At 44.6% G+C, this 15,175-nt stretch overlaps 1 protein-coding gene across 1 annotated transcript in view; it reads right to left on the minus strand.

The window, feature by feature from the left end:
• Nucleotides 1-7,195: 7,195 nt before the first annotated feature.
• LOC107118596 (vomeronasal type-2 receptor 26-like) overlaps nt 7,196-15,175 on the minus strand; it is a gene marked incomplete at its 5' end in the record, with an annotated part of 11,373 nt that continues 3,393 nt past the window's right edge. Inside the window, 3 exons of the mRNA XM_015420957.1 lie at nt 7,196-8,100; nt 9,462-9,588; nt 14,685-14,903. Coding sequence (XP_015276443.1) covers nt 7,196-8,100; nt 9,462-9,588; nt 14,685-14,903 — 1,251 coding nt within the window. The remainder of the gene's footprint in view (nt 8,101-9,461; nt 9,589-14,684; nt 14,904-15,175) is intronic.

Genomic DNA, 15,175 nt, shown 5'->3' on the forward strand with positions numbered 1-15,175 from the left:
CAGGGGGCAGGGCTTCGTCATGTGCCCCGCCCCCGTACCTTACCCGGGGGAACTGCGATCCCCCGCAATCCCCCCAAAATGACCTCTGACATCACCAGAAGTGTGTCATAAGGCCACACACCCCGCCCCATGAGGGGCCCGCCGGTGGACCTGCAAGGCCGGTGGGAGTGCAAGAAAGCCCCGCGAAGGCCGCCCCTGGCCCCAGGCAGGCAGGGGTGGGGAGAGGCAGGGAGGAAGCAATTTACCCTCCCTCTTCTCCTGCCTCCTCCTGGCTGAATGAGGGCCAGAAGCGGGGCGGCCAGAAGCAGGGGGCAGGGCTTCGTCATGTGCCCCGCCCCCGTACCTCACCCGGGGGAACTGCGATCCCCCGCGATCCCGCCAAAATGACCTCTGACAGGCACACAAGAAAAATTTCTTTTCAATAGTAATTTTTATGGTTTTATTCAGAGAATAATGTAAATTGCCAGTTCTTCAGATTGTTAAATTGGCCCAAAGCAAAGGGATATTTCCAGTGTGGTGGTTAAGCAGTGGACTCTGGTCTGGGGAACCAGGGTTGAGTCCCCAGGCCTTCACATGGAGTCAGCTGGGAGTCCTTGGGTCAGCCGCGGTTCTCTTGAGCTGTTCTTTTGGAACTACCTCACCACCACCTAACTACCTCATGGGGTGTCTTTTGAGGGGAGAGGAGGGGAAGGAGATTGTAAGCCACTCTGAGTGAAGAGTGGGGTATAAATCCAGGCTCATCTTCTCTGAATACTATGGCACCTTTAATGGTATCTAACTGTAAACTATGTATAGAAACAGAATTTTTGTTGTGGGAGTGCAGCCAATGGAACAGCTACTTGAAACCATGTAGCTCAACTGGGCACTTAGTGTGTGGTGGTGAAATCAACTGTACTTTGAATGGAAAACAACTGAACTTCTAATGGTTTCCTTCTGTGAAGGAATCCTTATCTGCAGCACTGAGTGAATGCATGCTGAGTTGGCAAATTGGGTTTGTCTTTGTTATGTGTTAGGATTCATAATATCCATTGCAATACGTCATTAAATACATTATGTTTTCTGTTTTAGCAGGGATAAGGTGTGACTCCAATCTGATGCTGTGATCTGGGAATCTAACAGCTGGCACGTCGTTACATGTCATTGGTTTGGTCCTAATGAGCATTCTTCACAGGTTTTATAGTGCATTTGTCTTCAAGGGGAGGTCCAGTGAATTGCCAGGGACTAGATGAGTGGCATTAGTTCCGACAGGCTGTGGGAGGTGCCAGCTGGGATGCAGCAGTGCTGCCATGGTAATTGGAATGTGGCAGATGGCTTCCAGGGAGGTTTAGTGGGGCTAGGGTTGAGTAGGGCCCATCAGAGTATCAGCATGGCTTGGGAGGCCTGACGTCTGTTCTGCCCACACACTTGGGAGGAATGAAACTTCTTCTAGACCTGGCAGCCCAGCCTTACTTACATATAGGTAAATAGGTGCCACTGGAGCCATCTTCACTGTATGGTGAGTGTGCTTACAGCCTGCACGTATGTGCATATATTAGATGGTAAGAAGGAGCCAATGCACATTTCTGTGTGCTTGTCCTGGTCTTTAGGATAGGAACCCAGTTTCTATTAAGAAATAAGATGTACTGTGTACTCTTCAGGGTAGGCTTTTTAGAATGAACAAATACCAAATGAGCAAACAAAATTAAATTATACAGGTTTTTAAAGTGACATTGCATTGTAAATTGGCAATATCACATTTTAAGGCTGAACTCACCGGTTGGCTATGATGGTTCTTAGTGGTTATTAAAGAAGCACTTTCATATAACTAGAATCATTTCAAAATGCCTTCTTGGGGCGGTCCCTTGACTTTTAAAGCAATGGATGCCTCCCTGTTCGGGTCTGCTTGCGATTGTAGGAAGGGTCTTTAAGAATGCCCAGGCACCAAGATAATTGATCCAGATCTCCTCTAGTGTTGTTTCCACAGTTTGACAATCCAGGGGTTCCGGGACTAGATCAGAGATGCTCTCTTCTGGTATAGACTTTAGCCAGTGACAATTCCAGGCCTCAGTTTCCCATCTTTCAGCATACTGAGTTGCCAGAAGATCCAAAGGAAATTAGTTTTGTCTGTTTAATACAGACTTAATGAATGGAAATGTACAGATGTAGTTTTGCATGGCACAGAGGTAAATAACATCATCACTGGATAAGTAACATCCCTTTAAAGGGAGGGGCCTTCCTTTGCTACCCAGGACTATAAGTTATTTCATTAGCCCTATGAAAGTTGGGCAATGTCTTGCAGATCGCAATGGCTGTGTAAATGCAAACATTGCTGTGTAAAGGTAGTGAACTTTCTGAAGCATTCTATGAAGGTATTGGGAAAAGGAGCTCTAGTGGACCAGAGGCATCCCATTTATCTAGCAGTAAGATAAGGGTCAATTTTTGCAACCTGGGGTGTTGCTACACTTCACGTTATTAAGATGGTTACCGCTTTAGGCATGCGGATGGAACTCCATTGATCAGCCCCCCCTTTGCGGTGGTTAGCACCTGGGCTTTGGGCAAGTTTGGCCTTTCCCGGGATGAGGTTTGGAACTTACTCTTCTTGGTTCAGCGCCGCTTCCTCTGCAGCTGCTTTGGGCTATGGGTTCCCTTGCCGTGTGGTTGTGGTTGTGTCAGTGAAACCTTGTTCAGATCAGGACTTTTGCTGGTCACTGCACTCCAGTTTGGGAGGTGGCGCTGTGGATCAGTGAGCTAGCGGCGGGCTTTTGCCTAGCGTTCAAAGAATGAAATTACAAAGCTTAAAGTTATTAACGAGGTTTTGCTTTCAGGTGCTGTTGGGCCACTGGGCGAGATGAAGAGTGAATGTCTATGGCTACAGCATGGTCTTTTGGGCCACCCACTGGGCCAGGAGGACACCCTGGCTGTGAAGGCCCTTGTGCTACGAGCTGAGGCAGACCTAATGATAACAGCAAGATACCCAGAGTGCAGATAGTCTGGTTGGCTATTCTGCTTCACCATGAAGGACAAGGCCATGGTGCTACAAGTGGAGTCTGACCTTGAGATGATAAGAGCAAGATGGCCTGGAGTGCAGATAGTCTGGTTGGCTACTCTGCCTCGCCATGAAGGGCAAGGCCCTGGTGTTACATGTAGAAGCTAACCTTGTGATGATAAGAGCATGGTGGTCCACAATGCGGATACTCTGGTTGGATATTCTGACTCGCCATGATATTCTGACTCACCATGAAGAGCAAGGCCCTGGTGTTACAAGCGGAGGCTTGCCTCGCGATGATGAGAGCAAGGTGGCCCGGTAGTGTGGCTAGTGGGGTCGGTTATTTTGTCCCACCAGGTATGGCACAATTTGGAGACCCCCGCTAGGCATAAAGCCACCCGCCAGATGAAGAAGGCCATGGAGGGTGGTGGAGTTCCAGGACCCGTATAGGGCTGACAGGGTGCACCTATCAAACAAGGGCAATGGGTTAATTTTGCTGGACTTGCGACAGCTTACTATCCCCAACCCTTGCCTCTACTGCCCAAACGTGCTGACTGGTTCTGGTCATGTGTTAAACTCCCTTAGATTTTTATTTTCTCCCCATCCATTCTTCATTGGAACAACCAACGCTGTGAAGACAGATAAGTATCACCCATCATCAACCCTACCTGCTAATGCAAATGTGCTTATTTTACTACTGTATTTCTAAGGAACTTGATTGAATGTGTGTGTGAATCAGTATTGTTTGTATGTGATATATTTTCTTAAGTAAAAGACATTTATTTTAGCAACACCAGCCTCGACTCCTTTTACTGGTAACCCCCCGGTGGGAACGGGACCTTGGTATAGGAACGTCTTAGGGTATGCCCCTCTCTGCAAGTTGGAAGGCTTCAGGGGTAGGCACGCATAGGTGGCAACCAGTTTGCTTGGCTGCTGGTCATGAGCCAGACTGATGGCTCAAGACCGGAGCTGGGTCACCTGCCTGAGAAAAGGGCAAGGAGGTTGGTCAGGGGAGTGACACCTGCCTTGCCTGTTCCGTGCTCGCTTAGCTGGTCCCTTGCTGCAATGTTATGTTAAATAGTTAATAAAGTGGCCTGTGTTTACTTCCAAACGGTTGTCTGTCTCATTATTCTGCCTGGGGGGGCAAAGGACAGCAGCTGGTAAGCTTCTCATGGGCTGGGGGTGTGTGCAAAGGAAACCCACATGGGCGGACTGGAGAGCCAGCAGTGCAGCACTGGGCAGATGCTCCCACACTGCTTGACTGCTGCAGATGAGGTTGTTCCAGCACGCTGAAGCCACAATCAGAGTGGCTCCCCCCACTCCCCCCAGCAGTTTTCTGTTCCCTCCCTTGCCCTAGTTGCTTGCAGGCCCTGGGCCTTATGTTGGACACCCCAGATGTAAAGTATACCATCCTAGTGTTGTAAATACTCTGATGGTAACTTAACATTGTGATGAGATTTGCACATTGCAAAGAAATTATGTTAAAAATAATGGAAATTAATAGAACAGTATCAGAGCAAGGCATTTCAAGTTTCACTTCAGACACAATCCCTCTGGGAAGCTGTAGAGAAGCCACTGTCCCCTCAGCCTCAGTTTCCTTATCCCAATGGCAATGCAGAAACAATAGTATAGCCTTAAACTATAGGGCTGTTGTAACAATTCCTGGGAATAATGCATGTTGGGAGGGAACGAGACTTAACATGCCGATCTTTATGTCTGTTTTGTCAATGACATGCTTTATTATCTATTTCTGTGATAGATTTAACATTCTAAGAATCCACAACATCCTTTAAAGAAGAGATGTGGAGACACTGGAGACACATGCAGTCGAATGGCTGAGGCAGAGGCAGTTGAAACTTAATCCAAGACTTAAGTCATGTCGCTGGGTAAGACTGACTTTGTGGGGGGATTGCAGCTTCCATCTCTACATGGGGTCCAGCTCTCATTTAAGGATTCTGTGAGCAGGCTGGATGCCTCTCTTACCTTGGATGAGCAGGTGTCCACAGTTGCAAGGCAGGCTTTTTTCTATCTATCCCAGGCCCATCAGCTGGCCCTCTATCTGTCTCAGCCAGACCTGGCTACAGAGATTCATGCCATAGTCACCTCCAGAATAGACTACTGGAATTTGCTCTATGCAGGGCTGCTGTTGAAGACACTTTGGAGACTTCAGGTTGTCCAAAATGCAGTTGGCAGGTTTCTGACTGGGAAAAATAATAAAAACTGTGTACCAACAATATTTAAGAAAATAGAAATGTACATGCTGAATAAAGAATGGAAAGAGGGAACATTCCACACATTTTCTATATCAGTCTGTCTCCATGCAGAAGCATGTGTGGAATGTTCCCTCCTGAATTTTGATACAGAACAGATTGGAATGTTGGTTCTTTGAAAAAGCTTCAGCTCAAAACAAGACAGCCCTTAGCTAGCATGCTCACTAGAAAATCTTCAAGATCTTCTGATTTGGAACCACCCTTCTGGAGCAACAATTTCTATATTTTTTCAGGTTTCTGACTGGAGCAAAAAATGAAGATTCATGGTATGGGAAAACTAACAAAAGACCAGAAACCTGTGAATAAAATGAAGAATTTATAAAAGTAACTTGTAAATATTTATCAAGTGTTCCAATCTGAATGAAGAATATTATACAAAATATCCCTGGTGTCAGTTCAATACTGAAAACACCTCCAAGTCCCAAGAAATTTCCTGAGTTAGTCCTTCTCAGCGAAACAATAACATCCAATGTTGATGGAGACAAGGTGATCCTGTTAATGGGGCACCGGTAATATCCTGTTTCCACAGGTCTTCGTCAGGAACAAGTATCGCAACCAAACATAATTAATCTACAATAAAACAAATCTAAAAAAACAAATACAGGCCATCAGCATATTTTAAACCAGTAAATTTAATCTTAGAACACAGAGCTCTTTGAAAATTTTGGAGCTGTTTTATCAGACCAAACTAGGAAGCAGGAAGATTAAATGCAATATGGGTGAGTTTTCTAACGAGTGTATGCATTTTATAGCTTATATATTTGTATCCTGTTGGCCTGTATCTGTTTTGTTGTACTGAATTTGCTTCAAGATGCTGGTTTTTAAATTTAAAGCCTTTTATGGTCAGGGGGCTACATACCTACGGGACCACCTTTCCCCATATGTTCCCCAGCGAGCACTGTGTTCGGGGTCCCAAAACCGTCTGGCCCTCCTGGGTCCCAAAGATGCCAGGCTGGCCTCAACTAGGGCCAGGGCCTTTTCAGTGGTGGCTCCATGCTGGTGGAATGGACTCCTGGAAAACTTGTTAAAGAAAGTGACCTTTAGTCTGCTTGAAATCATTCCTAGGGCTAGGGTAAAGATTATAATAATGTTGGGTCATAAGTATGCAGGCAAGGATATGGCAGATTGGAAAATAATGACAGGGGAATTGGAATGCTCCAAGAGGCCTCCAAGGATGAAGGTCCAACATGCTAATCAGTATCTCAAACTGGCTTACCTCTCAGCATCACAAATCACAAGGAACATTAATGTTGTGCCCCAATTTGCATTAGAACTTATGGGAGCAGTCGTAGTCGGGGAAGGGTTGGAATCCCTTGATCTCAAAATGTCTGCAAGATGTGTGCCAGCAGCAGACTGGGAAGATGTCAGGATACTATAATCTTGGGCTTCCTGGACCAAAGAACTCTAGTGCCTGCAAGGGTATCTTAATGTACCCTTCCATATTTCCACACTGATACACCTGATCTGCTTCATGGCTGTCCAGGGAGATAGTTATGCCATTCCTTACTGCCTATATCCTCCAACTCCACACCTTCCAACTCCAGCCGTCTTCACCACAGCTATTATAGCCATGCCAATATATTGATCTGTCCAGAGGTTACTGTCTTCTCCTTTCACTATACTGACCTCCACACTCACTATAAGCCAAAGTTCCTGCCTGCTAAACAATGCTGCCAGGCACCCCTGACACACTGAGTGGGTTTTGGGACACACCTGTCCAAACATTGAGCACCCTGATTGATCCTCAAGTATCAAAAGAGACTGAAAACTCTCCTGGTCACCCCACAGATATGACTGTGGTTGGAGCTCAGGTTCCTCTACTGCTGGATGCCCCTGGCCTATACTTTGCCCAGGTGCCTCCTCACCACAGACCTATTTGAGAGACAAAACAAACACACATGTCCATTGCATTTTGTGTTCAAGAAGACTGCATAAATTTAATCATTTACATACATTTCAATCATTTAACCTTTTTGTTCATTAACTGTTCCCTGTTGTTCAACTCAGGCCTCAAAATAATAATATAACATTTAGGGAGGAAGATGCAGCCCAGCAGTCCTGCGCTGGAGACTAAGATGGAGAAGATCTCCACAGCAACCATGTACTTCCCCTTAGTACTCAGATAGGTTGGCACAAAAGATAACCAAACACTGCAGAACAACAACATGCTGAAAGTGATCAGCTTGGCTTCATTGAAACTGTCAGGCAACTGCCTGGCTAGGAAAGCCACAGTGAAACTGACAATTGCCAGCAAGCCCATGTAGCATAAAACAAAGTAAAACATAGCTGCAGATCCCTCATTACATTCCAATATAACTTCTTTGGGCATTGAATGCATATCGATATCTGGAAAGGGAGGGGAGGTGGCCAGCCATACAGCACAAATGCCTGCTTGTGTGAGGGAGCAGCATAGAACAACTGCATTGGCCATTTTGTTCCCTACCCATTTCCTTGTCCAGCTTCCTGGCTTGGTGGCCATGAATGCTAGAAGCACAGTGATGGTTTTAGCCAGCACACAGGAAACAGAGACTGAGAAGATGATGCCAAAAGCCATTTGCCGTAGAAGACATGTCATCTTCTTAGGTCGGCCAATGAATAACAAAGAAGAAAGGAAGCAGAACAGTAGAGAGATGAGGAGTGTGTTCCGATTGTTCCGATTGTTGGCTTTAACAATAGGAGTGTTGTGATTCTTCATGAATATTCTTAGGACCCAAATTGTGATTAGAGAAAAGAAAAGGGCAAAAACGGCTAATGTGAACCCCAATGGCTCTACATAAGACATGTAAGTTATGTATTTAGGAATGCATTGGGATTGTCCTGTATTTGGGTAGAGATCTTCTCTGCAAGTGACACAGTCATTCATATCTGTAACACAGAGAGACAGAGAGAGTTCAAGCAATTTCCTCTTTTCGTAAATATTCCAATATTAATCACTTGAAAACTGTACAATAAATGTCTACATTCTTTTGATACTGTCAGCTTGGTGGTATGAGTTATGTCAATTCAAGCTTCTGATACTCTCAGAACCTGACATAGAGAAAACTTCCCTTACCCACCTTTCAAAGAATATATAGCAAAGCAACATGCTTAGTCTGTATTAATTAGATATGTACACTGCCCTTTCTCCAAGAAGCTGAGGGCAGTACTTGCCTTCATTTTATCCTCATTGGTGTGTTGGTTTGATAGTCTGAGAAAGGGAGAGGAATTGGACCATGGCCATCCATGGAGCTTCATAACAAAAGAATGTATTTGTATGTCAGAGCCATAGCTCACTCAAACAACTGCACCTTGGTGTGATGCCTGACTTATTGAAAGTTATTTTTTTTTACTGCAGCCTGATGCCATTGGGCTCAGGTTGTTATTATATTACTGCTTCTGCTTCTTTTTGCCCTACTGGCATTACATTCTGGCTGGATTGCCTCCAAATGGCGGGGAGGGTGGGATATAAATGTAAATATCAATAAAATATAAAAATATATAAATAAATCTCTGTTCCCTCCCACAAGATATCCAGGTCAATGGTGAGGATATGTGCTGAGCCTGATCATTTTATTGATCATGCTGTCTTAGCAACTGTTGTTGCCTTGGCTATTTGCCATAGAGATATGTGAATTATATATTTCAAAATTTCTTTCCATGGCATAGTGTTAAATCTGAATTCAACTGTTTGTGTCTTTCTGTTACATGGCCAGATGAATCAAAATTTCTTATATTTTCTGCTTCCCTCTGGCTGGAATATAGGGATTGATTAACTGTAGCATGATGCTCCTGAAAACCAAACTAATCAGTTGCCAAAATATTGAGGTCACCATGAAAACAAAGAGGGTTGCCTTCCTCCTGTTGCACGCCAAAGGAAGGTCACCAAATTGGCATCGATTTTTTGTCCCCAAAAGAGATGAAAATTCATGCTCAAATGTGTCTAGATCACTTATCAATTTCCGCTTTATAAAAATCAGCAGATACCCTTAAGTAGAAGTAACTCAATAATTTTAATTGGTTTCTTTGATTCACACAAATATAAAACCACAACAATAACAACAACTCTGGTTTGGATCCATCCAGTTTATCTGCTCAAACTTTCTCAATCTGCCTTCTTACTAGAGCCCATTTCTCATGTCCCTTTTGTACGTGCAGACCCCACAATATCCATAGAGCCCTTTTGTTAACCCCCTTCTCCTGTTTGCACCAATGGAAAAGTTGGTTGGATCCAATCCACTGCACTCTACCTTTCTGAGTGGAAATCTTCCCTTTGGGACATGGGTTGCACTCATAGCAGCAAAATGGTTCACCCTCCTTCCTTTTCTTGCTTTGACCAGGCTGGCAGCTCTCACTACATATAGAACGGGGCTTTGTCTAATACATAAATGTAAGATGAGAAGAATAACCTTGAGAATAATAATCATGAATTCTTTACAGTTCAGTGTCATTTTCATATGAAGCCATATGGAAGCCATTGCTAGGATGCATAAACCTAAACACTTTTGCCATCATGGCTCAATTATGATCAGAGAATCAACATTATTCCTGTCTGAACTTCTTTAAAATAGACTTCACTGTTTCACACAAATTTACTTACATAAAATATACCTATTTGTTTCTTTGATGCTTGTTTTATACCTGTCCTTTTTAGCGCTTCATATTTAGCACATCAGGTCTGCTGATGTTTAGATTTCATCAGCAGTTTCAAGTTGACGGTTCTGTACAGAAAAATAAAAACCCCTAGAGGACTTCAGAGTGCATTCATGAGAACCTGTATTTCCAAACTGTCAAATCCCTTCCATACCTATAACCTCAAGCTCTTAGCTTCTCATTTGTAAGTAGGGAGGCCCAAAGCCCTGCTGCCTCAGCTCTCTCGCTCCCTACTAGTCATAAGAAGGGAGTTAACTCCTAAAGAAGCTATTTGGTTGTCTATGATATTCATCATTCCATTCCTCACATGTATCATGATACAACAATGTGTCAGGTTATATATGAGGAATGGGCTGCCAAACAGCATTAGAGTCCCATGTCAGGCCACCCCACATATCTCCCTGGTGGTGAAATCAATGCACACAAGGCACCCCTCCCTTTCCCTTGCTGCTGCCACTGTAGGGTTGCCAGGTCCAATCTTCTCCCCAGCGGGAGGATTTAGGGGGCATGCCAGGAGGGGCTTGGGGCAATCCCCAACACAATGATGTCATGCAGACTGACATCATTATGTCAGGGATGGAGTGCCATGCACCTCCCCACACACCTTTGTCCAACCATTTAAAGGGAACCTTCCCTTCAAATGGTTAGGAGAACAGCAGGCACTCCACATGCCTTCCCTGCAAGCTGTGAGTTTGAAGGCACGAGCACCTCCCATTTGAAAAGAGCAGGCACTGTAGAGTATGCCTTTCAAAACACAGATTCATGACATGTAGGAGAGGCACGCACAACCCCCGCTTGAAAAGAGTGAATGCTGTAGTGCCTGCCCTGCAAGCTGTGAATTCGCCTGCTCTTTTAAGGTGGAGAATTTGGGGGAATCCCAACAATCGGGGGATCCCTCACCCCCACCTGGAGACTGGCATCCCTACGCAGCTTCTGTCACCAAAGCTTCATGCCAAAACGAGCTCTGGTTCCCCTGCAGATGCCCATCCTGCCGATGCTGACATGCTGGTACATATACCTCTAGTACTCTCATGAATCTCTTCCTGCCTATGCTTGGTAGGCCTCCTGCACCTAACCAGCCCCCGACCCATTTGGCCTCTGCTTAAAGATGAATATGGTGAAGTGAGGAGGTAGTTGAATGCTTATCTACTGACAGTGCCCATGGTGAGCTTTTCATCTACTCTACTTAAAGCTATTGAGGAGAAATTATTTAATCACTCTCAGAAAACAATATCGTTAGGAAATCAGGATATCAGGAGGTCCAGCAGTGGGGCTAGGACACTAGGAGCCCTCACACTATTGACCCCCCCCCAAGCATCAAGAAGACAGAGCATCACTTGCCCCAGAGTCCCTATCTATACCTTTTGGCTAATAGCCACTGATGGACCTCTGCTCCATATGCTTATCTAACTCCCTCTTGAAGCTGTCCATACTTGTAGCCGCCACCTCCTCCTGTGGCAGTGAATTCCATTCTCCAAGCTAAAGAGCCCCAAGCGCTTTAACCTTTCTTCATAGGGAAAGTGTTCCAACTCTTTTATCATTCTAATTGCCCTTTTCTGCACTTTTTCAAAAGCCATAATTGCCTTTTAAAGGTGTGGTGACCTGAACTGTACACAGTATTCCAAATGAGGTCGCACCATTGATTTATATAGGGGCATTATGATATTGGCTGATCTGTTTTCAATACCCTTCCTAATAATCCCCAGCATAGCATTGGCCTTCTTTATTGCAGTCACACACTGTCTCGACATTTTCAGTGAGTTATCTACTACAACTCCAAGATCTCTCTCTTGATCAGTCTCTGCCAGTTCAGACCCCATCAACGTGTATTTATAGTTAGGATTTTTGGCTCCAATGTGCATCACCTTGCACTTGGCCACATTGAACCCCATTTGCCATGTTGACGCCCACTCGCCCAAAATTGACAGATCCCTTTGGAGTGCCTCACAATCCTCACTGGTTTTCACCACCCTGAACAACTTTGTATCATCCGCAAATTTAGCCACTTCACTGCTTACTCCCATCTCCAAATCATTAATGAACAAGTTAAAAAGCAGTGGACCAAGTACTGATCCCTGCGGTACCCCACTGCTTACCACCCTCCACTGAGAAAATTGCCCACCTACACTCACTCTCTGTTTTCTATGAACTAGCCAGTTTTTGATCCATAAAAGAACTTGTCCTTCTATCCCATGATTTTTGAGCTTACTTAGGAGCCTTTGATGAGGAACTTTATCAAAAGCTTTCTGGAAGTCAAGGTAAATAATATCTATTGGATCCCCCTTGTCCACATGTTTGTTCACCCCCTCAAAGAACACTAACAGGTTAGTGAGACAAGATCTTCCCTTACAGAAACCGTGCTGAGTCTGCCTCAATAGGTTTTGTTCATCTATGTGCCTACTAATTCTTTCCTTAATAATGGTTTCCACCAATTTACCCGGTATCGACGTCAGACTGACTGGCCTGTAATTTCCCGGATCTCCTCTGGAACCCTTTTTAAAGATGGGAGTGACATTAGCTACCTTCCAATCCTCAGGAATGGAGGCAGATTTTAAGGAAAGATTACATATCTTTGTCAGGAGATCTACAAGTTCACATTTGAGTTCTTTCAGAACTCTCGGATGTATGCCATCTGGGCCTGGTGATTTTTCAGTTTTTAAGTTGTCTATCAGTTTTAGGACCTCCTCTCTCATCACCTCAATCTGACTCAGGTCTTCCAACACCCCTCCTGAAATCAGTGGTTCTGGAGTGGGCAAGCACTTCTCATCTTCCACAGTGAAGACGGAGGCAAAAAATGCATTTAGCTTCTCAGCCATTTCCCTATCATCCTTCAATACTCCTTTTACCCCTTGGTCGTCCAAGGGCCCCACTGCCTCCCTGGCTGGTTTCCTGTTTCTAATGTATTTGAAGAAAGTTTTATTGTTGGTTTTTACGTTTTTTGCTATATGCTCCTCATATTCCCTTTTTGCCTGCCTGACCTCAGACTTGCATTTTATTTGCCATAGCCTGTGTTCCGTTTTATCAGCCTCACTGTGACTAGCTTTCCACTGCTTAAAGGAATTCTTTTTACTTTTTACAGCCTCCATTACTCTGTTTGTTAACCATGCAGGCTTTTTCCTATACCTGTTTGTGCCTTTCCTAACCTGCGGAATATATATTTTTTGAGCTTCTAGGATCGTAGTTTTAAATAGATCCCAAGCTTCTCCTGTCGGCTTTCCCCCAATATTCAGTTTAAAAACTGCTCTGCCACCTTTTTGATTTTAAGCACCAGCAGCCTGGTTCCTTCTCAGGACAAGTGGAGACCCCTCTTGTTCCAAAAAGCATCCCAGTGCCTAACAAACTTGGACCCTTCCCCTCTACACCATCGACTCATCCACGCATTGAAATTCCTGATCTGTGCCTGTCTCTCCAGCCCCGCATGTGGAACAGGTAGCACTTCTGAGAAGGCTACCTTGGAGGTCCTGCCCTTGAGTTTCCTGCCCAGCAGCCTAAATTTCTCCTTCAGGACCTCACGACTGCATTTCCCCACACTGTTGGTGCCGACATGCACCACGACCATTGGGTCCTCCCCAGCACTATCTACCAGCCTATCTAAAGAATGCCTAATGTCAGCTACCTTCGCACCAGGCAGGCAAGTCACCATATGGTCAGTATGCAGTTTCACCACCCAGCTGTTTACCTGCCTAAGGATCGAATCACCAACTACCAAGAGCCCACCTCCCACCCTGCCCAGGGATGGTTCCTTGGTATGAAAGGATACCCATTCACCAGCTGAAGAAGAGGTCCCTTCTGAGGGCACATTCCCCTTATCCTCAGCATGGTGCCCTGTTTCCCCTTGACCCACATGCTCCCTGAAAGCAGCAGGGCTGCCAGATCCAGAGTGGGACATATCTATCAAGTCCCCTAGAGTTTTTTCTGTGCACCTAACTGACTGTCTCTGCTTCTCCAGGTCAGCCACCTTGGCCTCAAGGGAGCAAACTTGTTCCCTGAGAACCAGGAGCTCCTTGCACAGAGCACACACCCAAGACTTCTGTCCAGTGGGCAGAAAGTCATACATGTGATACTCCATGCAAAACCTTGGATAGCCCCCAACCCCCTGCTGGCATTCTGTCTTCATAATTGCTTTTAAAATAATTAAATATCATCCCCCTTTTAAAAACCCTTTTGTATTTATGTGGTTCTCCTTGTCAAAGGCTACTTACCTTACTGGGAATACAAGGAGACTAGGGTCTTGGCTTTCTGGCTCTTCCTGCGCTTCTTACAGAGCCCCTAGTCTAAGAATCCCTAGGTTAAGAGCCACAGGCAAGGAGTCCTTTAGCTCGTGCCTCTGGCAAGGTGCTGCCTTAAATAGAGGCCTCCCCCAGGAAAGGGTGGGGCAGCAGCTATTCAAATTCACCCAGGCACTCAATTTACATGTTTAATAACATATGGACTATTTTTTGCACTTTTGTTACTTTAATACTATATATTGTGTTTATCTTGTTATAAAGGAATGGTTCTATCTATAACATTTTGTAAAGGGACTACTGACAAACAACACGTCAAAACACATTTGGTCTTTCATGGTTTACAGTAGTAATGTTCCACAGATTATAGAAATATTGTTTACTTTTAAAAGAAATTTAATTTTTTTTAATGTGTTAGTTTCAGAGACTTGATTTTATTGCTCCTCAGCCTTTTCTGGTTGGGCATTGCTATGTGTTCATTGGAGGTTTATCCTTCTCTCCTTCTTTACATACCATACCATTATAAAAACAACAGCAAACACAGAATTTGCCACTGGAAGAAGATTTTGCAGAATAATTAGAGACAGATCCTACCTGGTTAAACCAACTAGGCCACGTGATGGCATCATCATTAATAGAAAACACTTCCTTATGAGGATCCATCCTCCCAACTTTCACTCTAAAAAAGGACTGGTTCGGGAAAGTGACCCAGTTCATAATATCATATCCTGTTTTTATTTCGCCATTGGTATCAATGGAAACCTCATCTCCCGCACTATTGTTAAATATGACTCTTCTCAGATAGTGATGGAGCTATACAGAAAATAAAAGCACAGAGATTTCACATTTCGCACATCTTCAAACAGAAAATTTCAGATCAGAAAAATACTGGGCTTTCAGTATGGCCCAGTGAAGTCATATTCCATTAATCAAGCCTGAACAAGGAGCAATCTACAAATGTCCTGCTCGCATGCTAGCCTGTGGCAGAAAATCAAGATGCTATATGCACCAAATGCCGATACATTAGTTACAGGGTTGGGCTCTTTTGGTTGTGTGTGTGTGTGTGTGTGAGAGAGAGAGGGAGA

This window comes from Gekko japonicus, unplaced genomic scaffold (genome assembly GCF_001447785.1).
Source record: "Gekko japonicus isolate JY-2015 unplaced genomic scaffold, Gekko_japonicus_V1.1 scaffold3085, whole genome shotgun sequence".
NCBI lineage: Eukaryota > Metazoa > Chordata > Lepidosauria > Squamata > Gekkonidae > Gekko > Gekko japonicus.